This window comes from Carcharodon carcharias, chromosome 2 (genome assembly GCF_017639515.1).
Source record: "Carcharodon carcharias isolate sCarCar2 chromosome 2, sCarCar2.pri, whole genome shotgun sequence".
Lineage (NCBI taxonomy): Eukaryota > Metazoa > Chordata > Chondrichthyes > Lamniformes > Lamnidae > Carcharodon > Carcharodon carcharias.
The window spans coordinates 44912349-44939689 of record NC_054468.1 but is presented as its reverse complement, the minus strand read 5'-3'; the positions used below and the strand labels follow the sequence as shown (position 1 = coordinate 44939689).

The following is a 27341-nucleotide window of genomic DNA, read 5'->3' as shown; positions in this document are numbered from 1 at the left end:
TCTTAATGGATACTGTCTTGACTATAAACTTGTTTTTTTATTATTTTTCTACCATGGCAGCACCTACGATATATTTTCAAATAAAAATGGAAATGTTACCTTGTTCTCTGGACCTGGATAAATTGGAATGAGATCACTTTGTTAACCATTGTTGCTCTCGGTAAGGACTTAAGCTAAGTATTTAACTGTGTATTGGAGTGTAACCCTTCCATTTATTACTGCTGATAGAAGAGATTGCATATTTTTGTCTCCAGATGGTATAAAATTGTACCACCTTATTACACTCCAAATGAGCCTTTTTCCTATAATTTTGATTCGACTTTCGTTTTTTGTGAACTTGATTACCTTGCTATACCAGTTGCTTTATTTTGATTTCATACTGTAGCAACAGAATGATTTAGGAAAGTTAAGTAATTGATGTCACACCAATTGACAACTTTGTAAAAGATGACTTGTGAATTTTAAAACCTTCGTTAGATATTACCATTGAATTCAAATCAAAACAAAGTACAATAATCTAAGGTTTAGGAAGTGGAAGCTCATAGCAGTTATGAAATTGTTCAAAATTCTCATTTTGCTTTAATGCAATTCCTAAATATATATAAGCTTTAATTACTTTGTTGCCCTCAAGCTTTATTTTTAAAACGTAATTTTAATTCCATGCTATTATAAAAATATAAGATGTTGGCCAAATCTTGCTGTAGCTGGACATCTAACACCATCTGCCATTAGTCAAACTTGCCCTTACACATTTGGGTTTTTTACTTTTGTGTGTGGCAAGTTGCTGAAGCTGTGATGTTATCAGCTCTCACTGTGGGAATAGTATCTTTTGCCTGAATGAACCAATATATTTCCTGAACCAATTAGATTGAAAAATTTATTGCCCATCCCTAATTGCCATATTTTTGGTGATCTCCCTTGAACTGCTGCAGTCTACATGGAGTAGGTATACCCACAGTGCTGTTAGGGAGGGATTTCCAGGATTTTGACCCAGCGACAGTGAAGAAACGGTGATAAATTTCCAAGTCAAGATGGTGAGTGGCTTGGAGGGGCACTTCCAGGTGCTGGTGTTCCCATCTGTCTGCTGCCCTTGTCCTTCTAGATGGTAGTGGTCTTGGGTTTGGAAGGTGCTGCCTATGGAGTCTTGGTGCGTTTCTGCATCGTGTAGATGGTGTGCACTGCTGCCACCATGTGTTAGTGGTGGAGGGAGTGAATGTTTGTGGAAGAGGTGCCAATCAAGCGGGCTGCTTTGTCCTGGGCGGTGTCAAGCTTCTTGAGTGTTGTGGGAGCTGCACTCATCCAGGGAAGTGGAGACTATTCCTTCACATTCCTAACTTGTGCCTTGTAGATGGTAGACAGGCTTTCAGAGTCAGGAGGTGAGTTTCTCACTGCAGGATTCCTAGCCTCTGACCTGCTCTTGTACACGGTATTTATATGGCTGGTCCAGTTCAATTTCTGGTCAATAGTAATGCCCAGGTTGTTGATAATGGAGGAATTCAGCGATGGTAATACCATTGGATGCCAAAGGGCGATGGTTAGACTCTCTCTTGTTGGGAATGGTTATTGCTTGGCACTTGTGGCGTGATGTTACTTGCCACTTGTCAACCCAACCCTGGATATTGTCCAGGTCTTGCTGAATTTGGACATGGGCTGCTTCAGTATCTGAGGAGTCACGAATGGTACTGAACATCGTTCAATCACCAGCGAACATCAGCACTTCTGACCTTTATGATGGAAGAAAGGGCATTGATGAAGCAGCTGAAGATAGTTATGTCTGGGACACTACTCTAAGGAGCTCGTACAGTGGTGTCCTGGAACTGAGATGATTGGCCTCCAACAATTACAAGCATCTTCCTTTGTGCTAGGTATGACTCCAACTGTGGAGAGTTTTCCCCCTGATTCCCATTGACTCCAGTTTTGCTAGGGCCCCTTGATGCCACACCCGGTCAAATGCAGCTTTGGTGTCAAGGACAGTCACTCTCACCCCACCTTGGGAGTTCAGCTCTTTTGTCCATGTTTGAACCAAGGCTGTAATGAGGTAAGGAGTTGAGTGGCCCAAACTGGGCAGATTATTCCTATGCAAGCGCCACTTGATAGCCCTTCCATCACTTTGTAGATGATCGGGAGTAGACATGATGGGGTGGTAATTGGCTGGGTTGGATTTGTCCTTTTTGTGTACAGGACATATCTGGGCAATTTTCCCTAAAGCCGGGTAGATGCCAGTGTTGTAGCTGTGCTGGAACAGTTTGGCAAGGAGTGCGGCAAGTCCTGGAGCACAAGTCTTCAGCACTATTTCTGGAATATTGTTAGAGCCCATAGCCTTTCCAGTATCCTGTTTCTTGATATCACATAGAGTGAATCAAATTGGCTGAAGACTGGCATCTCTGAAGCTAGGGACTTTCGGAGGAGACCGAGATGGATTCTGGCTGAAAACTCTAGCACTGATGTTGAGGATGGGGATATTTGTGGAGCCGCCTCCTTCAGTGAGTTGTTTAATTGTCCACCACCATTCAGGACTGCAGAGCTTAGATCTGATCCGTTGGTTGTGGGATCACTTAGCCCTGTCTATCACTTGCTGTTTGGCACGCAAGTTGTTATAGCTTCACCAGGTTGGCATCTCATGTTTAGGTATGCCTAGTGCTGCTCCTGGCATGCACTCCTGCGCTCTTCAGTGAACCAAGGTTGACTCGCTGTCTTGATGGTAATGGTAGAGTGGAGGTTATGACGAGCCATGAGGTTACAAATTGTTTGAGCACAATTCTGCTGCTGATGGCCCATAGCGTCTCAAGGTTGCCCAGTGTTGAGTTGCTAGATCTGTTCAAAATCTATCCCATTTAGCACGGTGATAGTGTCATACAACACAATCCTCAATGTGAATGCAGGACTTCGTCCTCAAAATGTCTATGTGGTGGTCACTCCTACTGATACTGTCATGGACAGATGCATCTGTGGCAGGCAGGTTGGTGAGGATAAGGTCAAGTATATTTTTTCCTCTTGTTGGTTCCCTCAACACCTGCTAAAGACCCGGTCTAGCCGCTATGTCATTTAGGACTTGGTCAGCTCGGTCAGTAGTGGTGCTACTGAGCCACTCTTGGTGACGGACATTGATGTCCCCCACCCAGAGTACATTCAGTGCTTCCGCCAAGTGGTGTTCAACATAGAGGAGCACTGATTTGTCAGCTGCGGGAAGATGGTATGTGGTAATCAGCAGGAGGTTTCCTCGTCCATGTTTGACCTGATACCCCATGAGACTTCATGGGGTCTGGTGTCGATGTTGAGGACTCTGAGGGCGACTCCCTCACGATTGTATATCACTGTGCTGCCAGCTCTGCTGGGCCTGTCCTGCCAGTGGGACAGGACACACCACCAGGTGGTGATGGTGGTGTCTGGGACATTATCTGTAAGGCATGATTCTGTGAGGATGACTTTTTCAGGCTCCCAATTTTGGCATGAGCACCTAGAAGTTAGTAAGGAGGGTTGAGGCTGCCGTTGGCATTTCTGGTGCCTAGGTTGATGCCGGATAGTCCATCTGGTTTCCTTCCCTTTTTGTGACTTTGCAGTGGTTCGAGTGGCTTTCCTTCCCTAAAAGGGGGACATATTTTTACAACAATCAACATTGTTGGTCATCATTAATTCTAGATTTTTATTGAATTCAAATTCCACCATTTGCCATTGCGGGAGTTGAACCTGGGTCTCTGGATTAGTAGTCCAGCAACAATACCACGGTGCCATCACCTCCCCATGTGTTTAGGAAGTAGTATGTAGATGCAGTAATTAGAAGAGTGTTCTGTTTTGTGTTGCTGGTAAAACCCAATTTGTTACTTTAAATAAGGACAGTTCTATCTATAATGCATTGTCATTAGAATGTAAAAGGGTAGGAAGTCAGGGATTAGAAAAAGTCATTGGCTATCATAGCTCATTTCTCTTCATGAAAGTTCACCCTTTAGGAATACAATGAAATTGTTGTGTTTTGTTTTCTTAGCTTTGGCTCAAAGATGAAATGACAGCAATATTTCAAACCCATTATCCTGCAGAATGTACATTTGTGCAGTTTCATTAGATTGTTGACGGTTATGGTTATAATGCACCCTTAAAGTTGAGAAGATTCTGCTCAAGTGCTTCAGTTTTTAAGTTATTTGGGCCATTTATTCCACCTTCTCTTTGTGCCATCTTGTTTAACCTTTGACCATTTTGGTAGCCCATCACTGCTTGATGGTGGCATCTGGAATGATTGACCTAACAACATTTACTGCTTATTTTTCCACTGCATGCTTATCGCCAGCCTGTACTAATCAAAAATATTTTACTGCAGTGTGATATCTTTAAGTTGCCCTTTTTGTGGTGAACCAAATACGTTTACAAAGCACTAATGCTTATTTTTCTCTGTTTTGCTCTACTTTAGCTTGTTGGCAAACACTGTAAAGCAATATTGGTGTTAAAATGAAGTTCCCCACACAGAGACTGTACTCACTGTCCCGAACTGTTCACCACCTGTACACCCCGCGCGTTAATTCTCGCAGACTACACTGGAATTCTGCAGTTCGGCCATATTCCACTTTCAAGAGATTTCCATTGAGGACAGCAAAGCCACTTCCTTTGAAAGTTGAATACTATCCCTACAGAAATTTCATTCTAGCTAGATTGGCAACACGACTGCTAAGAATTCGTTACCTTGTACTGGGATCAGCAGTGGGAGGTGGTTACACAGCAAAGAAGGTATGTCAGAAACTTGGTATGCAATATGCTGAGAAAATGAAAAAGGGCTAATGGAGAGGATAATGTTTTTCTTAGCTTATCAGGAGAAATTTCTGTGACTGTGCTTCCCACTTCAAAGGCATGACAAAATCTAAAGATTAAACTTAAAACTGTAAAGTGTTCTCCAATTGATTGCATAAAGATATGTAAATTCTTTGATATTTGTGGGTGAGTCCAGAACTAGGGGGTACTGTTTTAAAATTTAGGGGTCTTTTAGTGCAGTGATGAGGAGAATTTTTTTCTCGGAGGGTTTGGAACACTCTGTCTCAAAAGGTGGTGGAGGTGGTGTCATTGAATATTTTTAAGGCAGAGGTAGATAACTTTTGATTCCCTTGCCTAACAAGAATTTATTGGGGGTAGATGGGAATGTTGAACTCTAAACACCAACGGAACAACCAGGACCTTATTGAATGGCGGAGCAAGTTCGAGGGGCTGAATGGCATACTAGTACTTCTATTTCGTATGTTCATATGTTTCGTAGAATTCATTATTGCAATTAGAAATGTTTCATCTTCTTAATGGTTTGTTAGTTTGTGTTTTTACTTGATTAGCATTTCTGTTTTTATTTCTTATTTCCAGCATCTGCAGTATTTTGCTTTAGAAATAATGTTTCCCATGCATTTTCTTTTGTTAGACGTATGACCAATGGAAGGAAATGATGCCAGATTTAACAGAGTACAAGTGGATAATTCCTGATTTTATCTGGGATCTTGATGAACATATTAACTTTGGTGAGCTGGTTTTGACTGCAGATATATATTCAAAAGTATTAGAACTGTAATATTTGTTCAAAATATATTACAATGAATTAATTGTTCTAATTGTTGTGCTGTAGCTTTACCTTTTAAATGAGCCAGCTCTTGCTCTGTTCCCTTCACTGATAGAAAAGTATAATTTAACCTTGATCTGGATTTTTCAGTGATGATAATGTTGAAACTGCCAGTATTTTCACAGTTAAATGCGGGAGTCCAGAAGTTGCTGTCAGTGATCTTTATGCTTCCTCAGATGTTGCAATGTCGTGGTATCGCCAAAATACAATCAATTAGAAATAACTGAACTGACAACTTTCACTCTTGCACTTGTTATGACTGCAGCCGGTGTCACTAGCCACGCAAACCAAATCCCAGAAGGAAACTTGGCTTGCGGGCCACAACCTTTTTTTTTGTATTCTAATAACGAGAAAATGATGTGCCAATCTCAGCATTAAGAGGTCCAGTGACACTTTTGGGTTTTTAAAGATTAAAAACAAGAGTTTTATTAAACCAAAAAAACTTAAGTACACAAGATTACAGTTACACAATTAAGGTTAGTCTTACAAAACATTCCCCCAAAACTCTATACTTGGTCAAACCCACAAGTAAACACTTTCCAGGCAACACTCCCTTGTAGATATTTAAATATAGAATCCATTGATATCATACAAGGCAGACTGCTATAGCTTACAATAAAGGTGTGCCACATGACACACCTCTTCTACTTTTCTAAGGAATTCCCTTTGGAATCAAACTGCTTGCTGCAGCCCAAGACTTCTCAACAGCTCAAACAGTTCCAGCCATCTCCAGCTTAACGGCTCGACAGCTATCCAGCTCAATAGCTATCTCTAGCTCTGTCTACCTCAACAGCTATCCACAGTAACTCTAATATACGTTTTTGCCCTCTCATCTCAGTCCCATTGTTCTCTCACCCCTTTGAAACTCAAACCCTTCCAAACATAAGATCTTTCAAGTTTCCATTTTGCCTTTGCTTTTGGGTCAATAAAAATATAATAACCCCACTACTATTTACCTATGGACTCCTGCAAGATGCAAACATTTTCCTTGATACCTCCGATTCCTGTTAACCTTTTCATTTTACCAAACACCCTACCAGCCTGACTCCTATCAACCTCTTGCCCAGCTTAATTAAATCTCACGCGCACACATACACACATGCACACATACAGACTCCAGCCTTCTTTATAGAATAACACAATGTTCCCCAAAATATTTTTTAAAAATCCATTCTCTCACACTCGTAGGTTAGAATCTTACTTATGGTGGGTGGGAGCGAGTGGCGGCTGGTGCAGAGCTGATCGCTACCCACGATTGGCTGTGTGCCACCATTTTACGTGAGCGGGCCAATTAAGGCCCACCCAGCGTAACATGCGGCTGGTAGCGCTGAGCGCTCCCTGTGCAGGATGGGGGAGGAGGGAGAGTTGGGGCCTGCATGTGCGAAAGAGTGCAGCAGTCTCCCTGAGGCATGGAGCTGCCTCAGGGAAATTAAGTGGATAATAAAAGTTTTTTAAAAAATAAAGTAAAAAAATTATTTAAACATGCCCCCTTGTGTGTCACATGAGCTGGACATGTTTGTGAAGTTGTCAAAATTTATTAATTTTATAAAACATTCAGGAAACCTCATCCTGCCTGTGGATGCGATTTCCTGGATAACGGGAAAGCTGCTTGGTCTCTTTGCCTGCCCGCCAACCTTAAGGTCGGACGGGCAGTGTTGTTAATAGGGTAAATCGCTTTTTTAATGGCCTTAATAGACCGTTGACAGTTCAGCGGGTGCGCAGCTGCCTCTGGTGCGGGCCCACTGAGCGCAATATCAAAATGACGTGCGATGGCATCAAGACGCACACCTGACGTCATCTCTCATCATTTTACATGTCGGTGTGCCGGGCCCACTGCTGCACGCCAACGGCAATATTCTGCCCGTAGCCTTGAAAAACCTAAGAAGCTTTGAAACAGTTACTTTGATGAATCGGGTGTAATTGGGATTTTAATGGCATTCTAAGTTCATAAATACTATCAAAAAGCCTTACTGGTCCTGAAAGAACAGTTGTATAATTGCTCAATACCAAATTTCTCCATTATGATAAGAAATTACATGTTTTTTTATAAGTTTGTTTATATTTTAGCTTCTACCTCAGTCCAATGGTTGTGTTCCAATCGTTTATTTAATTATCTGTGAAATTTAAAAATTAAACATGAAGGGATTCAGTGGTTTTTACTTCCTGGTTTGCTGTCTGAGAGAATGCTTTGATTTGATTAGCTGCTTACCTTATTTGACGACATCACCGTTGTTGGATGCCTGGAAATCCCTTCAACTTGGTGCCAAATTGAAACTGATGTGCTGAATCTTTGTAGACAGCTTTTTTCGAGTGCAGCAGCAAGTGCTGTTGCCTCACCGCTGACCACAAATTCCAGCCCTTATATAATAGCATGTACAGCTAAATTTTTATTTTTAAACAGGTGGATGACTTAATAGTTTTGGACTTTATGCCATTTTTCAAGCTTAACCTTATTAACGTGATACGTTATCTAATGATTTCTAGGCTTTTTTCATTAGGAAATCAAAATCAACTGTGATTCTTTTTGGAAGAAATGAGAGCTTGCAATTTTGTTCAATTTTGATTCCCTTGACACTGTATAGACTTTTCTTATCTTTTAAAATGATGTTATAAGTTAAAAAGGAAATATTTTGTTTCTGCATGTTAATATGGGTTGGTTAGAGGGAGGTTACCTGAATTCCTCTGCAAAAATTAAGGCTGTGTTCCCTCTTCACACTAAACCACCACCCCTCCCCCCCCACCAAAAAAAGAAAAACCTTGGTCTTGGTGAAGTAACTAAGTGATTGTTTTCCTGGATGAATAGTCCAGAACTCGGGGTCATTGTGTCAGGATGTCGGGTTGCCCATTTAGGACTGTGATGAGGGGATATTTCTCAATTGGAGGATTGTGAATCTTTGGGATTCTCTACTCCACTGAGCTGTGGTTGGGTATATTCAAGACTGAGATTGATGGATTTTTGGGTATTAAGGGAATCAGGAGATGTAGGGATAGGTTGGGAAAGTGGAATTGATATAGAAGATGAGCCATGATTTTACTGAATGTCTCAAGGAGCCATATGACCGACTGTTGCTCCCTGTTCTTATGTTGCAACTGCTTCTGGCTGAAGAGAACAGTGAATACAAATGTAAAATATGCACATTAATATATTTTTAATTCTTTTTAGAAAAAATTAGGGAAATCTTCTCTGATGCAGAACTTGCTAAATTGCTACCTGATTTTGATAAGGTTGGAGAAAGCCTGAATCATCTCAAAAGTCTACTATCGCCAGGTTGGTATCTGTTTGAGATATGATATAAGAGCTATTTGAAGAGGTATTGAAGGTGGTCAGTCCACCGTGATGCTTGATGTGTATTTCTTACATATTATGCTGAGGGAACCTGCTGATTTGCTGCAAATCTTAGTTAGTTAAAGAGTGATAAATTAGCAGTAAATAGCAATTTATTAAAGCACAAGCCTCTGGAAAATGTTAAACAAGCAGATGAGGAAAGATAATTGATCTTTCCAGGATATGAGCAACTGTAACCAAAATGCCCACACGGCGTACATATCCTCCTTCCAAAAGCATGGCAAAATGCAACAACAATGTGAACCATTTTTCGAAAAATAAAACCATAAGATTTTTAAATCTTTCTGGAAAATAACCATGAAGCATCATGTGATAGAATAGAATGTGCATCCCACCACATCAACCTGCGGTTTATTAAGTGGCATTCCATTTTGAATATAAGAGCTGATTGCTTAAAAATTCAAACTTAACTTTGTTTTCTGAGCAGGTTTATTTGAAGCATCTCCTGTTCTCACATTGTTCTGATCTCTTCAGAGAACATACTGTTTGATACATAATGGGAGGGGGAAAAAGCTTCAGATTATTTCAGATTAAAGCTCAAAACTTGGTGAAATCCTGGCATGGTTTATTAAGTCCACTGTCCAAAATACTAAACAAATGTTGAGTATAATACAGAAACAAGTGAACAGTGCTCTTCTAAATACATAAACAAACTTCACTTAAGTAGTGGTTGAATTCTAGTTTATGTAAACAACCACTGCATCTTATCTAGGGCGCCCATCTCCTCCCTTGATACCATACCCACTAAATTGCTGATCATTGATTTCCTGTCTTATTTTCAATGTTCATTGACTATGTAAATGGTTCCCTCTCCTCAGGTACTGCCACCCTCCTTTCAAAATCATTTCCTCATCCTACTTCTCAAAAAGAGGGGTTTCACACATCACATCGCAGCTAAAGCATCTCCAGAAATGGCTTCTGATTTTGCCCTGCACTGTCACCTCCAAACGTTGTCCCAGGGGCCTATCTTTGGCTTCTTCCTCATCTACCTGCTGCCCTTGACTATATTGTCTGAAGACATAGGGTCAGTTTCCATTTGCATGCCCTCTCCTCCACTTCTTTTAACTGCTTTCTGTTATGAGGCTGCTTGTCCTACATGCAGTCTCGAATGAGCTGCAGATTGCTTCCATTAAACATTGGAAAAATCACAGCCGTTGACTTTGCTTCACCACAAAATCTTGTGTCTTTGCCTCTGATTCTATTCCCCTTCCTGCAGGTTTAACCAGACTATTTGCAACTTTGGCATCCAATTTCATTGTAAGCTGAGCTTTCAACTCCATATCCTCACTGTCACAAAGACTACACCCACCTCCCTAACATTGCCCATATCCTCCCTTGTCTTGGTTCACCTGTTGCGGCAATTCTCATCAATACTCTTGTCACCTCAAGACTTAACTATTCCAGTACTCTCCTGGCTTCCTCCCATCCACCATGCTTTGTAAATTTTAGTTGACCTAAAGCTCAGCTGCCCTTATCCTATGCTCCACCAAATCCTGGTCTTGCATTACACTTGCTTAGTCCCCCAAAATCTCCAATTTAAAATTCCTATCTCAGTATTTAAATCTCTTTGTTGCCCTGCCCTTCCTGTCCCTGTAACTTCCTCCAGCTCAACAAATCCCTTTCTCGGAATTCACCATTCTTCTGTGTCTGTCCTGCATATCCCCTGCCTTTACCCCGCCATTGGAAGCCATGTCTTCAGCTACCTAGGCTACATGCTCTGGAATTCCGTCCCTAGCTCTCTCTGCCTCTGCAACTACCCTCTTGTCCTTTAAGACCCTTCATATATCTATAAACAAGACCATAAAACCTCTATGATCAACTTCTGGTCACCCTTCCTTACATCTTGTTCGGCAACTATTTTTGCCTGATTGGACTTCTGTGATGTGGCATTAGATGTTTTTCTATATTAATGCTTCTATATAAATGCGAGTTGTTATATAATTTCATTCGTTGCTGATTCAGTTGAATTAGTGAATTGGCAGATTTCAGATATAGCAGTGCTGAGCACTTTAAATTTTGCCTATGTGCCTGATTTTATGTCTTTTCCTTTTTTTGAAATCTTCTCAGTAAAAATATGTGGAGATTTAAAAAATGGCTGAAAACAACATTTTTAAAAAATGTACACTATAGGTTATGTTTTCACAATGGGGAAGAAACCCTATAGCAATGATTAAAATGCTATGTAACTGATGAGCAAAATATTCACACCGGATGTATTCCGATTTCTTCTTCATAGAATAAAACTGCTTACACTGTTATCCACACTAATGTCTGACTTCTTCTTGATTAATTGTAGTGTTGTCCCAAAATAGCTGAAGTTCAATGGCATACAATTGGTCAGATAGTACCACTTTGCAAATGGGTTGATTGATAGTATGTGATGGAATGGTGAAGCACACAAAGTAATGTTACCTTTAAGTGTATATTTGTTCAGAGAGAGCTGTCGTCATTAATATCTTGTTGAGGATTGTTGCACTAATGCTACAGTGATGGGACGGGACATTCTTGTTGAGTTAGGATACTGGAAAGAATGGGAATGTAAAGTAAATAAATCAAAAATATTAGTATCATAAATCCTATTAAAAGGCAAATGTAGAAAGTTTTTATTTTAAGATGATAACATTAGATAATGCTGAAGAATGGGCTGATCTCATTTCTACCACACATTACTGAACAAATCTGTTCCACACCAATTGTAGAAAATGTCAAAAATGCAGCATTTCAGATTTTGGTGACGAGCTGCATTAATATGGAGTGGCATACTCATTTCCATGTGTTTTCAGTCAATTTGTGTATTGGGCAGACTAGTTAAAGATGTGACTTATATTTGTGTTTCTCATTTTGCTGCCTTTTTACAGGTGAAAGTTTGTATAATGAAGTCAAAGGAGTCTCTCATCTGCTTCTGTTGTTAGGTGTGTGAATCGCTTTTGTTGTCATTAATCCACCTTCTTACAGTTGAAAAAAAACGCTGATACTTTTTGTCTTATCTACAGTATCATACATCGTTAGGAGCTACTTGTTTTATGTTTACATATACCATTGAAATCGTTGACTAAATTTGAGATTTGGAATTTCCATTTAGCTGTTTAAAAATGTTTTCCTTTAGGTGATTGCGAAACACAATTTGAAAGTAACTCGCCATTTCCAAGTCAAACTCAGCCCCTAAAGCATTACTGGAATGTGGCCTGCGTTTGCCTACAGCAGTATTAGAATTAATCCTCAGGGGCAAAAAACTGAAATTCTGTTTAACAAGAATTAACTGGGTTTTCTTACACTTAACAACAGATTATTTTTATGTAAATGTTGCTTAGTAAAATCTGCCCCAAAAATATTTTCAAGTTGTCTGAAAGACCTGGTAATGAATTTTCTGCTCATTTACCTCCTTTGACTTCAGTACCTTCTTTGTGAAATATTGTATGTAAAACTAAAGTAGCAATTTATACAAATTATATTCAGTTATGAACTAAATGTAGTTAATTTTTTAGTGTAAGAATATTTTCAGAGTTATCATATTTAAGCACAGGCATTTGGCATGTCACAGAGAGATAAACCAGAATGTAAGTGGACAATGAAATATTTAGCCGAGTGAAGGTGAGTATTGCCAAGTAATAATGTTGTAAGGAAAATACTTCAGTTTATCTTCATGAATGAAGTATGTTTCAAAAACTTGCCACAAAGGCTCCATATTGTCAGCTCTCTTAACAATTTAATGTATTACATTTACAATGGGAACCATTCATTTTAATAGTTAGAGGTAATTGACCCTTTTACCTTGCATGGAATTGTAATTCCCTAAAGGGAAACATTTTTCAATATTAGCAAAATAGAAGTTATGGTAATCCCAGATACAGTAAATTTCATTGGTATAATTCAAAAATAAATAAATGGCTTTAAATAATTTATGACTGCAGATTAGACAAACAATACCAGGAGCATTTTTTGCCTGCAGATGTGTATTTCATAGCTTTTTTTGGTGCTTATTCTGTTTCTAAAATATCGAGCAGTAATCATTTTTTAGAATTGACTGCTGGGCAGAAAAAGTAATTTTGTTCGCTTTTGTACAGCCAGAAATAGAAATTTAAAGAGTAAGAAGGGAAAATTCTTCTGTGCTAAATAGAAGCTTATCATGAGGCTTTATTATCTGTAAATGCCACCAATTAAAATTGAAGTAACTTTACATATATTTAAAGTTAACACTTGCATTCCTTGAGAAATGTTGCCAACCAAAAGATTGCAGTGTGATTAACTACATTTCAACTCAATTATCCCTCTTCCAAGTGTTCCTTATTTCATAAATCACTCACTGCAAAATAAATACTCTATGAAAGCCGTTATAAAAGAAAGACAATACATTATCATATTCAAAAATATTGTAACCACTCGTACATAACATGTTAGCCCAATGGCCCATGCTCCCCATTCCATTTGATAGATGCAACTGAGTCACTTCATTGCTTCTTTGCATGTAGGTAATGCAGATAAAAAGTACCAGTAAAATAGATGCAGATACTTTGATGTGAGAGTTTCAATGTGCTAAATGTTAAATTTTGAATACTTCAGAACATGAAATGTTTAGTATTTGCCCACCACAGTGTTTTCATTTGGCTGTGGGAAAGATTTCCTACTTTATCAGTGTTTGGAGCATGGATAAATCACATATGCCTTTAACTTCCTTGTGAAATAAGCCTATTTATACACCACTAACAATTCTTTTATTATTTGGTATGGTCAGTTGATTTCACAACATAATACCTAATTGTGACTCATTGTATCAGTAAACTCTTGGATAATATTTTATATATGTTGGTTGATTGCTCATGATGTTGCTCAGACAGAATGTTAAAAAAAATATCTAAATTGATTAAGCTCAGCTGCTAATACCTCTGCAAGGGATGGCGCTCAGATTGAGTCCACGCAAACACCAGGAGCTTGATCAGGCCCAGGATTTCAATGCAGTTGAAATGTCAGTTACAATTTTTAAATGCTTGAAGTTGTCTCAACTTACTCAGATTTTCAGTTTTGATATGTAATGTGCTGCTTTCTGTGTTTGTTGTGAAATGCTATGGATTAATCTAAGTTTCCCCTGCTGACCACATGATTAAAGTTGAAAACAAAGCAGCCCAGTTGATTGACATCCCATTCATCACCTTAAACCTTCACTTCCTCCGCTACTGGCACACTGTGCTATCGTATGTACTAGCTACAATATGCACTGCAGCAACTCCCCAAGGCTTCTTTGACAGAATCTCCCAAACCTGCGATCTCCACCACCTAGAAAGACCTAGGTAGCAGATGTATGGGAATGCCCCACCTGCAAGTTTCCCTCCACCATGCACACGACCCAAACTTGGAAATTTATCACTGTTCCTTCATCGTTGCTGGGATGAAAACCTTGGGATTCTCTTCCTCCCACAGCTATGGGAACCCCTTCACCAATGAACTCCAGCCATACAAAAGGCAGCTCACCACCACCTTTTTGAGGACAATTAAGGATGGGCAATAAATGCTGGCATTACCAGTGTCACCCACATCCTGTGAATGAATTTAAAAATAAAACATAGTTGACATGGACCAATCAGTGTGATTAGGAATTTGGCTCAATTTTTATTTGTTCTTGGCATGATCCTGTATTCGTAAAAGAATGACTAATTATATAGATGATTTTTGGTCAGTATTTTAATTTATTAATGAGGCCATGGGCTTCAGATTTTAGCAGCCATTTGAATTTAGTGGCTGTGGGCAGGCTTTTCCAGGGCTCAAAGAACCTGCCAGCTGAAGGGAGGCAAGAAGAGCCAGCTGCAGCAGCCGAATGCTTTTCCAGCACTGCTTATGGACTAGGAGGAAGAAGAGTGCTTTGCCCTGGCTGTCCAAGTTAAGCTGTTGTGATTTGCTTTCCCCCTTCCCTGCGATGTCCCATCCCTTATGTTTTCTTTTTCTCTTCCACACTCCCCTCTCTCACCTTCGGACAATCTCTCCCTTCTATCTAGCATTGTAACTCATCCGTTAAAATTAGGCAGTATACAATTTTCAAATCTCATTTTGGGGATCAATATTTTAGTAAACTTCATATTGCTGTTCACAGGTTTACTCACTGCTGTTTTCCCTTTAAGTGTAATTAATTGTTTTGGTATTCAACATTATAATTGGTTTACTGTGTCATAAAACTTAGCCGACTCTTATGCGGTTTATTGCAGATTCTGCAGAAAGTTCGACTACTATGAAAGCATCTGATAATCAAGGGTTTGACAACAATGGGAAACAGTACAAAAAGGCAAGTTTATGGTTAGAAACTAGTGGAGTTCTTAAATTATTTGCCTAAGTATAGAATGATGGGAGTTAGCATTTTGATTACCTTAAACATTGAATAATTGAGGAAAAGTAAAATCATCAATTGTTGCAAACCAGTTGAAGTTAAGTGTGGGACAAAAATGCGGTCAAATCTGATACTTATTCCAATTGAAAAGGGTGGCTGAGCACATATTCAACATGAGCTACTTTATCTGTATCAATGAAACATTTCTGTTCTCCAGATATGAATTTTTACAGGATGGACAAGATTCCTTCATCTGCTTAGCATGCAATATAAGTAAATTCTGTAAATTGTATTTTGTGTTTTGATACTTTATGGCTGTGTCTATCTTCCTAATAAGCCAAATTATAAAGTGAATTCCTTCATATTTTCATTAATAAAATGATTAATCTGTATTTAACATCAAATTGATGTGCAGGCCAAACTCAGAAGGTGTTTCCTTAGAACGATGATTGAGAGATATTGGTAAATGATACATTTTCCTATGAATGTTGGACATATCAAATTTTTGATTGGTCAGTTAGAGGAAATTGATACTTTTTCCCTGCTTTACTAACAATAGATAACTTCTATATATTTCGGAAATCTAGGCTGGCTTCCCATTGTGCTAATTATTGGGAATGGTGACAGTGGGATAACCCCGAATGGCTGCTCACCAATGTCTAAAAGATTACATGGACAGTGAGGCTCATATGTAAAGAGTGAGGGACTCATAATAATTGTATTAAGGCCACAGAATTAGCATGGTGCTGAAGAGTCAGAAGAAGAAAAGGAACTTGAGGAAAGGTGATGAAAGTGTGAAGGGTAGAGCTGTGGAGACAAAAATTGTTGACTATAGGATAAAATGCAATGGGTAATTGTATTAGGAAGTGTTATTTCTTTTTAGAATTCTTTAATTATGGGTGTGTTTATTTGTAGAAGTATATACTAGGATAAGTCACAAAGCAATATGGTTGCTGGTAGTTATTCTGACTTGTCTATATGACTTGTCAGACATATGAAGTGTAATGTGTACTACTCACAAGGCTTTTAATTGCATAGATAGTTTAAGTTGCATAGGTAATTTTACACTAAGGTCGAATTGCATTTAAATGTTGGTTATTAAAATTTAGCTATTCAACTTTTATGTTAAATGAGTCATTTGTAACTTAAAACTGAAGACATTCAGAATTTTCAATATGCTATATTGTGTAATTTTTTGTAGGGCAAAGAGCGTAATAAGATTTGGTGCTGATTGGACTGCAACCTTCTGCATAATTATTTATTCTTTCCACCGATAACTTTTAAAAAGAAATTCAAACATCCAGTTATTAGCTGAAAGATTGACCTGGCAAGATTTCATGTTTTAAACCTTTTACTGTAACAAATTACTAAAATAAAACATTATTCACTGAACACTTTTTGTTTTGTAGGCAACTTATACTTTAACTACAGAAAGTGACATTCCCCTTTTATACTTATCACCCATCACACTGCCCATGGAGTTACAGTTCTTTTAGTAAACAGTCCACAGTACTCCCAGCTTCCAATAAGTTCCCATATCCCCGTTTTTCCACACGAGTGACAGTCTCTAGGCACTTTCTTAAGTTTTTAGAAAGCTCCTTGAAATCACCAACAGCAGTAAAGCCTGTCCAGATGATTCCTCTTCCCCCTGGCCATGCCAGAACAAATCTCCCAGAATCTGTAGAAGGCTGCAGGATGCACATCTTCAACTACAGACTGTCGCACTTTCACATCCAGCTGTGGTGGCTCACAAAAGTCAAGCAGCCTTTTCTCTCTGCTGACCGCACAGAACCTTCTGTTTTTCTCCTCTCTTTTTCTCATCTGCCCAAAAGCCTGAAGCCAATGAGTCTATATTTGGTTAGCACAGCTGTCCCTGGCTCTTTGTCCCAGTTGTGAGAATTTTGCACCTTTCAACAAGTTCCTTGACTTGGGTTTCTTATCCCCATAGCAACTAAAACAGACTCGTTATCAAGCAGCATTTGGAACAGGTCACATGACCCCTCTACATAAAAATTAAAGATACAGGTTAAAACAGAACAATCTTATAAACCTCAATTTTGTAACACATTAACGATTATTGTATTGTTTCCCACTGCTAGAATTGCTCTGTATTCATTGTGATGTTTCTGCAGAAGTCATGGTGTTATCTAAGGTTATAGGAGTTTTTACTGTAACTGTTTACTTCTTATGTATAATGGAAGTATTGCAATAGTTTAGATGATATAACTTTCTGGGAGTTTTTTTTGTCTGAGCCTAAGTATTGGCATATTATAAACTGGATTTGCTAAGCTCATTTACCCCTTGCTAATGGGTACCAAATGCAGCAGTCCTTTATTCATTAAGCACTACATACTTTCCCATTCCTTCCAAGTGTTCATTTGTCTTTTATGTTGTGTTTTTTTTATTTTCCTACCTAACTCTTTCCGTTACCCATTGAAACCTCATGAAGGGTGTGCTTGGGGAGCTCATTCTAATCCAGCAGCAAATCCAGGAGCATGAAGAAGCAGAACGCAGGGTCGCCGAACAGTTAAGCTCTGGCTCCTCTCAACAGAAACGAAAGGTGATAGATTGAATCATCATTTGGGATAACCAAGCTTGATTGCTTGGCATTGATCATTTAAGGATATTGTGCATATTTGAAATGCTCATTAGTATTGCATATTAAAGGAAATATTATTTAAAAATGCATTGAGAAATGGCTATCTATGAACAACAACCCGTGAATTCTTTTAATGTACAGTGGAAATGAGCTGTTATGAATATGTGCAAACAATTTTACTAATTTTTTGGTCATTCATGAATTGTGTGCATGAAGTTTATGATCTACTTTCACAAATTACCTGCACTCAATTGCATTATTTTACATAAACTCCTAACATATTTTAATTAGCATATATATATATGTTGAATTTGTGGATGCATTCTAACTCATCTACTTAGGTTTGAAATGGTCCAGAAGTTGCAACTCATGTATTTGATAGCAAAAATTAAAGAAAGTTTAGTTACTGTAAAGTGAAACTTTGTTTCACATAGAAACTGCTTTCCTTTGGGACTGGCCTGGGAGAATCCATTATTTAGAACCATAGTTTAGGTTTGTTTAACTGTTTTGATAATTGCAATTGAATGGTTTGCTATCCTCTATTTAACTTGACCAAATTAGCTTGCATCCATGTAAAGGAATGGAAGGATATTCTGACAGGGTTAGATAAAGAGGGCTGGGAGGATCCTGGAGCGGAGTGCAGGAGGCCTGTTTCTGTGCTGTATACTCTAATTCTATCTGCCATGAGACACCAGCTCATTATATTCTCACGATCTTCACCTCTGCATACTTATAGATGGCCTGAATGATGAAGTACTGAATTACTTGGCTTGTAAAATGGAAATATTATATATGCTATACCACTCCCATGAGGTTTTTTGTTGAGCAATTGAGCAATCCTTATTTATGAAGGATGATGGAACAAGGAGGATAATATCTTGTTATCCTTTAGTTATGCAACCTGTATTAATACAATTTAAATAAAGCTCATGAAATTACATCCAACTGTCTGAAGTTAGTTTGTTGGTAGTTGGAAATAATTTCTAGTTCTGCATGCTGTACATTTTGAGGCCTGGGTTGTGTTGCATTGCTGTTACTCAATACCATACCTGATCTATGGTAGAATCCATGGATACAAAAGTACAGACTAGTTTCTAACCCTCTCTCTGCTATCTGTTAATTCAGTAAGCACTAACATAAAAATGCAAATTGTGATAGCAATTGATAAACAATTGCTATCAATGCATCTTGCAGCAAATTAGACTTTGCACACTATTAATAGACAGGTCTTTTTTTGGACTGATTGTTAATTTTGAGAAGGTTTGCACTTCTGAAAATTTCAACCTCCTGTATTTCCATGAGTTTTTCATTGTTGTCATATTCTAACATCATGCTGTATCAGATATGTATTTGCCATGTGTCTAATTTGGATTAATCAGGGTGAATTAATAATATGACAAAATACAAACAAAGATTTAATTGTGCAAAAATAGGGGGGTAGATTTTGAACTTGCCGCTTGGGCATAAAGCTGGCATGGTGAATTGGATTCCCATCATGTCTTCCTGACCATTGGAATCAGTGGAAATTAAAATTGAATGGTTTCTATGCTGGGCAGCTGATCCATAATACCAATTATATGCTATTATTGTAAGTTACAAAATTATTGCTATTTAATTAATTGTTTACTAATAGTTAACTATTCATTGAAATTTTCTAAAGTTCATATAATGTACCATTATGAGTAAACTTATTATAACTGGCTCACAATACATAATTCTCAGTGTAATGGACATTTTTCATGGATCTGGCTGAAGTCCAGAGAGGAACCTGGGCCCAAATAAAATTAACCCCTGCTAAGTTACTGTGCTAACATCTACAAATTTGTAAGAAGGAAGTTTAATTGTAGTGCCATATTTTACAAAAGTAATGAATTAGATTTAAATATGTGGTGGCTGTAATAAAGTTTGACTATAACCTTGAGGTTTCAGATGGAATTTTGGTAGATTTGTGATGTGCTGTAGTTGAATTTGCTGCTAGAATGTTAAATTAAAGGAAAACATTGCTTGTGAATTGATCTTGTTTTCTGTAGTGTTGGAATGACCAGGCCTAAGAACTCTTTCCAACAGTTTTCTTTTGTTTGGGTGTTTAATTTCCTTCACTGTTTTTTTCAGGTATCAGACAAGGACAAAGCTGAACAGCTGCAAGAAGAGCTTCTCCGCACACAGGTAGTGGATGTGAATATTAAACTCGGAACGCAATTGATATTTACATTCAGGTTTTGAATAATGTGTGGGAAAACCAACATGCATTCTCTGCTGTAATACAAATAACTTACCTCTAACTTCAAACATGTTGTAAAGTTGGTGATGTTATTATCCTAGTTATACTGAGACACCATTGACACACTTATTTAAAATGTCAGGGTTGCTGCATCATTTTCAAAGCCATTATGTACTCAATTTGAGGCTGGATCCAAGAATGTTTTGCGAAAATGGATAGTGAAAGCTCTCAGTAAATCATGGCACAGTTTTGTCCTAGAGGCAGTTATTTGTTTAAGACCCTCTAAAGCTGTTAGATCATGAGACTTAAAAGTTGTTTCATGGTGGTAAGCCTTGCCTTGCTTTTGAGGACATGTCAGATAATGTTCCAAATTTAAAAAGCGAGAGCCAATAATGCCACAAGGTTTGATACTTCCAAACTAGTGATGTGGAAGTTGGAAGGGAGAACATGGAGCAGAGTTTATTATCATTGAGAAATGGCCACTCTAGTTTCTTAGAAAAGTTACATTTTCAACCTTCAAGACATCCAGTAGCCCAGAAATTGCTGGAGTGATACATATCCTGATAAGATTGGATTTTTACCACCTCCTTCAGATTGTATTTTTTGTGCTGCAAATTGCCAAAAATATAAATTGAGAATGGAGAGGCAATGGAGCATCTGCGACTTCATGAACATTGGGTCCAAATGGTCTCCTTAACCAGTGAGATTTAAAGATGAAGAAAGAAGCAGAAAAAACAATGGGAAAGGATACGGATGGATTTGAGTAAAATTATATACAGAAAGAGAAGCTATGAGAGAGGATTAAGAGAAAAATGAGACTGGCAAAGGAAAAAAAAAGTAAAGTTTTAATTAATCTCTAGAAACTCCACAGTTTCATTGTCCCCTTTCTGGCTTCCAAAGTTGAGTGGCCTTTCAGGACCATAATTCACTTTATTTAACAATGTCCTAACCATGTGAATTGCCAGCCCTTCAATGCCTGTGTTGAGATTAATTTGTATTAATGGCACTTTCATTATACACAATAGGAAGATTCAGGAGGGCAGATTGGTGATACTCTTTATGCTCTAACAATGGTGGGTGCCTTGAATTTGTCATTATTTTGTTTAGAGATATGTGGGCCGTTGTCGTTATAAAAACAGTCAGCTTCTAGATGGTGCCCAAGAGGGGAAAAATTAAAAGGTATCTGGTCATCATCTCATAGAATTCCTGAGTTTATGAGCTTTGGATTGATGCCTTTCATTTTTGCAGTGCTAGATATAAAAGACCTGTGTTGGAAAACTCAACCAACTGAAAATAGGGAGGTAAACAGAATAAAGAGTTCTTAATTTTTACTGCCTTAAACCTAACACTAAAGAAATTATCCTCCTATGCACCTAATTATCCTCCAAAAAATGTCAGTCCTCTTTAAGATTTGCTCATTGCTAGAACCTCATTTTGTTGACAAGAGATAATTCATTCTTTGTGTCCTGTCCTGATTTCTGTTACAAGTGCATAGTTTATTTTTGCATATTATCAGTGCATTGTCATGTGTATGAAATATGCATTGTAGATGTCAGTATCAGAGAGAAGATGAATTTGCCTCTGAATATCATCAATTTAAGTGGTTCAGTAGAAATTACTGACTAGTCACAGGCATGCTTACATTGATACTGTTTTAGCCACATGCACTACATTTTGTAGAAAACGCCTTACACACAATGTATTTATTTAACAAACATCTACCATCATTCAGTGCCAAACTTTGCAGTCTTTCTCTTTCACTAAAGCTTGGGCTTCTGTGCCATTTATCTGTGACAGCGCACCTTTGTACAGCTTCTAGGTTTTATCCAGCAGTTGAGAACAGGACTTTGACTTCATCAGAGTGATGGCTGAAAATGTTGACTCACAAGATAAGATGACTCGTCTCTGCTCTTTGTTCAGGACATGTTGGAGCTGCTTGTTAGTGGTTGGGTGTATTTTAATCTGTTGGACTGGAGTAATTATTCTGATTGGTTAAGCTGACCATGGTGCAAGACCCCCTCTATTTCTGCTGCTTCCAAGGTGCTAAAGTCAGATTTTTTTCTTTAGCCTGTGCTACACACCATTTTAGGAAATAACTAATAAGCAGTAACCAAGACAGTAAACTACATACTATCAAAAAATACTCTGCTTCTCGTCTTACCATGCTATCAATAGATACACAAAATGACTAAATTGCACTTGTGCACACTGTGTGAATGATTCCCAAAATCACATGCTATTTGTTATTCATTTTTCATTTCATCTAATTAGCCACATCTGGATTCCCATTTTGCCCCATGTGGCTAGTGGCTAATGTATTAGACAACTCTGGTTGAGTGGAATTGAAGAAGAAACTAATTTTCAGTTTCATGCAGTTACCAAAAAAGCATATTTTTCTTGTAAAGTTTAAACAGAATTTATGGTTCACTTATGCAGAATAACATAAATGATTTTGTTTTGTCTCTTTCTCTTATTTCCTTTTTATAGCTGAAATATCAAAAAATCCTTGAACGTCTAGAGAAAGAAAATAAGGAACTACGAAAACAGGCTCTTCAGAAAGATGACAAAGGCATTCATTTACGGAAAATGAAGGTGAAGATGTGTTTCAGCTCTGGGAATGGAAGTATTTAGAAAATAAAACATTTTATCACTATTCCAAAAACTGAGTTGACTTGTATTCAATTTCTCAACAGTTCATGATTAAAATATCTGCACTATTCATCTGCTGCTTTAGAAATATTAATATTGTTAAGTTATAAAGAAAAACAGATTTGCATTTATATACCACCTTTCACAGCGTGATATGTGCCAGAACATTTTACCTTTAGCTAAGTTCTTCTAAGATGTAGTCACTGTAAGGAATGCAGCAGTCAATTTACATTCAGTAAACTCCCAAAAACAGCAATGAAAGAAGGGTCTGCACTTATTGACCAGTCACAGTATTTTGGAATAAAAATAGAAAATGCTGGAAATGTTCAGCAGGTTTGGCAGTATCCGTAAGATATAAACAATTCTGATGAAGTGTCAACAAACCTGAAAAGTTAACTCTACTCCCCCTCCACCGATACTACCAGATCTGCTGAGTATTTGCAGCATTTTCTGTTTTTATTTCAGATTTCCAGTGTCCACAGTATTGAGCTTTTGTAGCAATAGCTTTGGAATCCTGCTGTTCAACACTTTTCATACGGTGTTTAGGTTGCAAGTAAATAAAAACTTTGTTTGCTCGTAATTCAGAGGACAATGATAGGTATGTTTGAAATGCCACAATGTAAAGGTAACAGCAGATGTTCAAGGGTTCAGCTAGATAATGGAAACTCAGTGCGAGGAATAGTCATTTTCTGAAGTAAAGGACATTGAGGAAGATTTTGGTTTGCTTGTTTGGCCAAGTTTAAAGCTTTCTTTATCCAAACAGTTCATTCATCTTGGTCTCTGAATGTGTTATTGACATTAAGTTAAATTTGCTAAGATTTCCGTATTGTTACTCACTCTCCATTTGTTTTCAGCTGGTGGAACATTGAGAGGGCGACTGTACATAGGAAAGCTTTAGTTCTATGATCACTCTATTTCCTCATTCTTAAGTCACATGGGTTTCAGAGAATATTTTTATGAAGGGCCAGAGAATCAGCATGATGCATTCAGAATGGAACAGCGTGATGTAGTGAAATTAAAGAATTAGGAGCTAAAGCTCATTTTCATCTGGTTCCATCTGTATCCTCACTAAGAACCTTCTCTCTACCAGCTTAGCCCAAGGTTCTGCGTTTCCAATTCCACAGCCACCATTCTCCTGGCTAATACCAAAACGTTTCACTTTGGATGCAGCCTGGTTAATACCTCCACCAGAAAGATGCTGATCCAGCTTATTCCTGTTGAAATGGTCACCACTAGTTTTTGTAGCTGATAGCAGATGCAGAGCAGCTCCGTGCTCAGTGTAAAGACAGAGAATCACAAATCCATATAGAAGAGGAAAAGTAACACTAAATTTTAAATACTTCTTATGAGGTCTTTTAGTTCCATTGCTAAAAGGTAGTTGCGAGCTCTGTACTATTTAATTAATTAATTTCAATACCTCTTATCATTATTATTAATTCAGTGAGTTTGGATTGATGAATGTTACAGAGATTTAGAAATACAGAATGGTTTGAGCACAGGAGGAGCACATTCAGCCTATAGTTTCCAGGCTGATTCTCTGCAAGAACGAATCAACTAGTTCCACTCCCCCTCACTTTCCTCTAGACCTGCATAGTTTTTAAAAAATCTTTAAGCGCTATTCGAATTCCCTTTTGAAAACCACAATTGAATCTGTTTCCACCATCCTGTCAGGCAGTGCATTCAAGAACCTAATCTCTTGCTGCATACAAAAAATGTTTTTTTACGTTGCTTTTGGTTCTTGCGCCAAACACCTGAAACCTGTGTTCTCTGGTTCTCGACCCTCGCCAAAGGAAACAGTTTCTCTCTATCTACTCTGTCTGGACTCCTTATAATTTTGAGCAAATTTCTCAAATCTCCTTTCAGCCTTTTCTGAGGAAAGCAACCCTAACGCCTCCATTCTATCCTCGTAACTGAAGCCCCTCATCCCTAGAACTATTCTCATAAATGTTTTCTGCACCCTCTCCAAATCCTTCACGTCCTTCCAGAATGGAATACACTACTCTAGTTGAGGCCGAACCAATATTATTAGAAAGGTTCATCATAACGTCCTTGGTTTTGTACTCTTTGCCTCGAAAATAAAGCCCAAGATCCCACATATCTTTTTAATCACTTTCTTAACCTGCCCTGATATGTTCTACAATTTGTGTGCATAAACCACCAGGCCTCTTTGTTCCTATGTTTCCTTTAGAATTGTACCCTTTGGTTTATATTGCCTCTCCTCATTCTTCCTACCAAAAATGTATCACTTCACAATTGGCGCAATCGATTCACAATTGCATTAGATTTCCTCTGCCACATATCCGACAATTCCACCAACCTGCCTGTGTCCTCTGAGCCTATCACTATCCTTCTCACAGTTTGCAATACATCCAAGTTTTCTGTCATTGCCAATTTTGATATTGTGCTCTGAACACCCAAGTCTAAGTCATTAATATATATAAAGAACAGCAGTAGCTCTTGTACTGACTCGGGGAACACCACTGACTACTTTCCTTCAATCTGCAAAGCAACTGTTTACCACTATTTTCTGTTTCCTTTCACTCAGCCAATTTTATGCCTGAGCTGCTGCTGTTCCTTTTATTCCATGTCTTCAACTTTGCTGGGAAGTCCATTATGTGGCACTTTATCTCTTGCCTTTTGGAGATCCATATATACCACGTCAAGTGCATTATGCTCACCCTCAGATATCTGTTACCTCATCAAAAAAACTCAGTCAAGTTAATTAAACATGATTTGCCTTTAACAGAACTATGCATGCTTTCCTTAATTAATCCACCCTTGTCCGGTCGTCCAGTTTGGTTGAATTCTGAGGAATACATCCCTTTGTCTTTAAGGTACTTGTCATTGGTTATGTGAGCACATTTGTTAAGGGTTAAATAATAATATGTTTTTGAAAATATTGAGTTGAAAAGTTATTCAACTGTCTGTATCACTTTAAGTTTTATGATGATTTATAGCATAATGTACTAGATTATTTTGCACATTAAATAGAAGAACTTTTCCTTTTCTAGAAGTCCCTGATTGACTTGTATTCTGAAGTATTGGACATTCTATCGGATTATGATTCCAACTACAACACCCAGGACCATCTCCCAAGGGTGAGCAGGAAATTGTCATTGTTTCCAATTATTTTAAAGAGTACACTAGGACGAATTGGAGTTGGTAATACAGCATGTCTGACACTGAGAAATGTCGCTGTGTTTGCAAATGATTTTCAGGTCAGCTTGCATTGTTTTGCTTTTAATTAGTACAAGTTACTTTCTTCTAGGTAGTTGTAGTCGGAGATCAAAGTGCTGGGAAGACCAGTGTTCTGGAAATGATTGCCCAAGCTAGGATATTTCCCCGTGGATCTGGTGAAATGATGACTCGTGCACCTGTCAAAGTAAGGCACTAGAACTTGTTAAGCGGAATCTATAGAGTATGGGAGTAAGCACTAGAAAGTCTGTGTACTTAACCTTGGATAAGTAGCATTTGCTTTCGCAGTTTTGTAAATTATTCTAATTCTCAAGCTGAGTTGTAGAGCCTCGATTTGACCCATTTCAGAGGAATGAACCATTGGTGGACCACTTAAGAAAAAAAGTAATGCACTGCTCCCTATTTGTTGACACATAGTACAATGCCATGTATTAGGTCTAATCAAAATGTTGCCTTTGACATCAGAACCAACATTCCTTTTGAAATTTTGTTCTTGTGCTCAGCCAGTTTTTTTCAACCTTTCGATTTATTTGTATGGCCGCACCGTAGTTATCACAGAATAAGGCCTGCACAGTACCTTCTAGGCTGCTGAGTGACCGCGTATGCGCATAGTTTAGCAGGAACAATGGTCAGAACTACGAAGTAGATGTGTGACAAGGCTTCGATACAGAAGCTATGGTTATTTGCGATACGGACTTTTAAAACTATTATAACAAGCATTTGAGCTGAAGTGTTTCCAGTTTTTAATACGCAGTAAATTCTAAGTCAATGATACATACTTTTTGATAATTTTGTGCCAATTAAATTGGGAGATATTAGTGCTAAGAAGAGACAACATTATATTTCAAAAATAATAGAATATGAATACTTAAATGGATATGCTGTATATGGTTCTCTAATGAGATGGGCGTAGCTGAATCTCTCAAACCAAAATGTTTGAAAGTTTGGTCGTGTTAATCTCAGCCCAGGTAGGAGTGTGGGTGCTGCAGTTGGCTAGAGCATCCAAATCAGTAAGGAGGGAAATTCATAGGTGCACCTGTTTCCGGTCACTATCCAGCAACCTCTGCTAGATATTGAAAATTGGCAAGAGGCCTTTCACATTACTTCAGCCACCAAGTGCACACTAGGATTGCACAGGGAGAAAGAGCAGGTGGCTGGGAGACCAGTGGTTGCCTGCTGTTTATGGCACCACCAAGGATCTACACCTGCAATAGAAAAGGGGCAGTGGAAAAAACTGGCAGGTAAACAAATTGGTTTAATAATTGATTCCTCTTGCTAAACATGAGTCAGATGTTTCGCTGCTATTCAGGAAGTTGCTCCGTTGTGATGGTGGTGAAGTACTTCACACCTGCATTGAAAAAATTTGGAAAGAAGCTAGATTTGAACTATTTGTCTTAATTGTTGTAAACAGGTAAATAAGTTTATTTCCCTCTC

General features: G+C 38.2%; 1 protein-coding gene across 11 annotated transcripts in view; it reads left to right on the top strand.

Moving 5' to 3' along the window:
- opa1 (OPA1 mitochondrial dynamin like GTPase) overlaps positions 1-27341 on the top strand; it is a 132314-nt gene that overhangs the window by 5809 nt on the left and 99164 nt on the right. For 3 of the 11 annotated variants that reach the window (XM_041212506.1, XM_041212515.1, XM_041212525.1), the window contains exons 2-13: positions 61-160; positions 4403-4716; positions 5390-5486; positions 8748-8852; positions 11789-11842; positions 15125-15201; positions 17693-17803; positions 19955-20008; positions 21089-21136; positions 22551-22655; positions 25724-25810; positions 25981-26094. In XM_041212506.1, the coding sequence (XP_041068440.1) occupies positions 4441-4716; positions 5390-5486; positions 8748-8852; positions 11789-11842; positions 15125-15201; positions 17693-17803; positions 19955-20008; positions 21089-21136; positions 22551-22655; positions 25724-25810; positions 25981-26094 (1128 nt within the window). In that variant the 5' untranslated portion in view covers positions 61-160; positions 4403-4440. The remainder of the gene's footprint in view (positions 1-60; positions 161-4402; positions 4717-5389; positions 5487-8747; positions 8853-11788; positions 11843-15124; positions 15202-17692; positions 17804-19954; positions 20009-21088; positions 21137-22550; positions 22656-25723; positions 25811-25980; positions 26095-27341) is intronic. The other 8 variants (XM_041212553.1, XM_041212571.1, XM_041212543.1 and 5 more) reach the window with 8 other exon arrangements.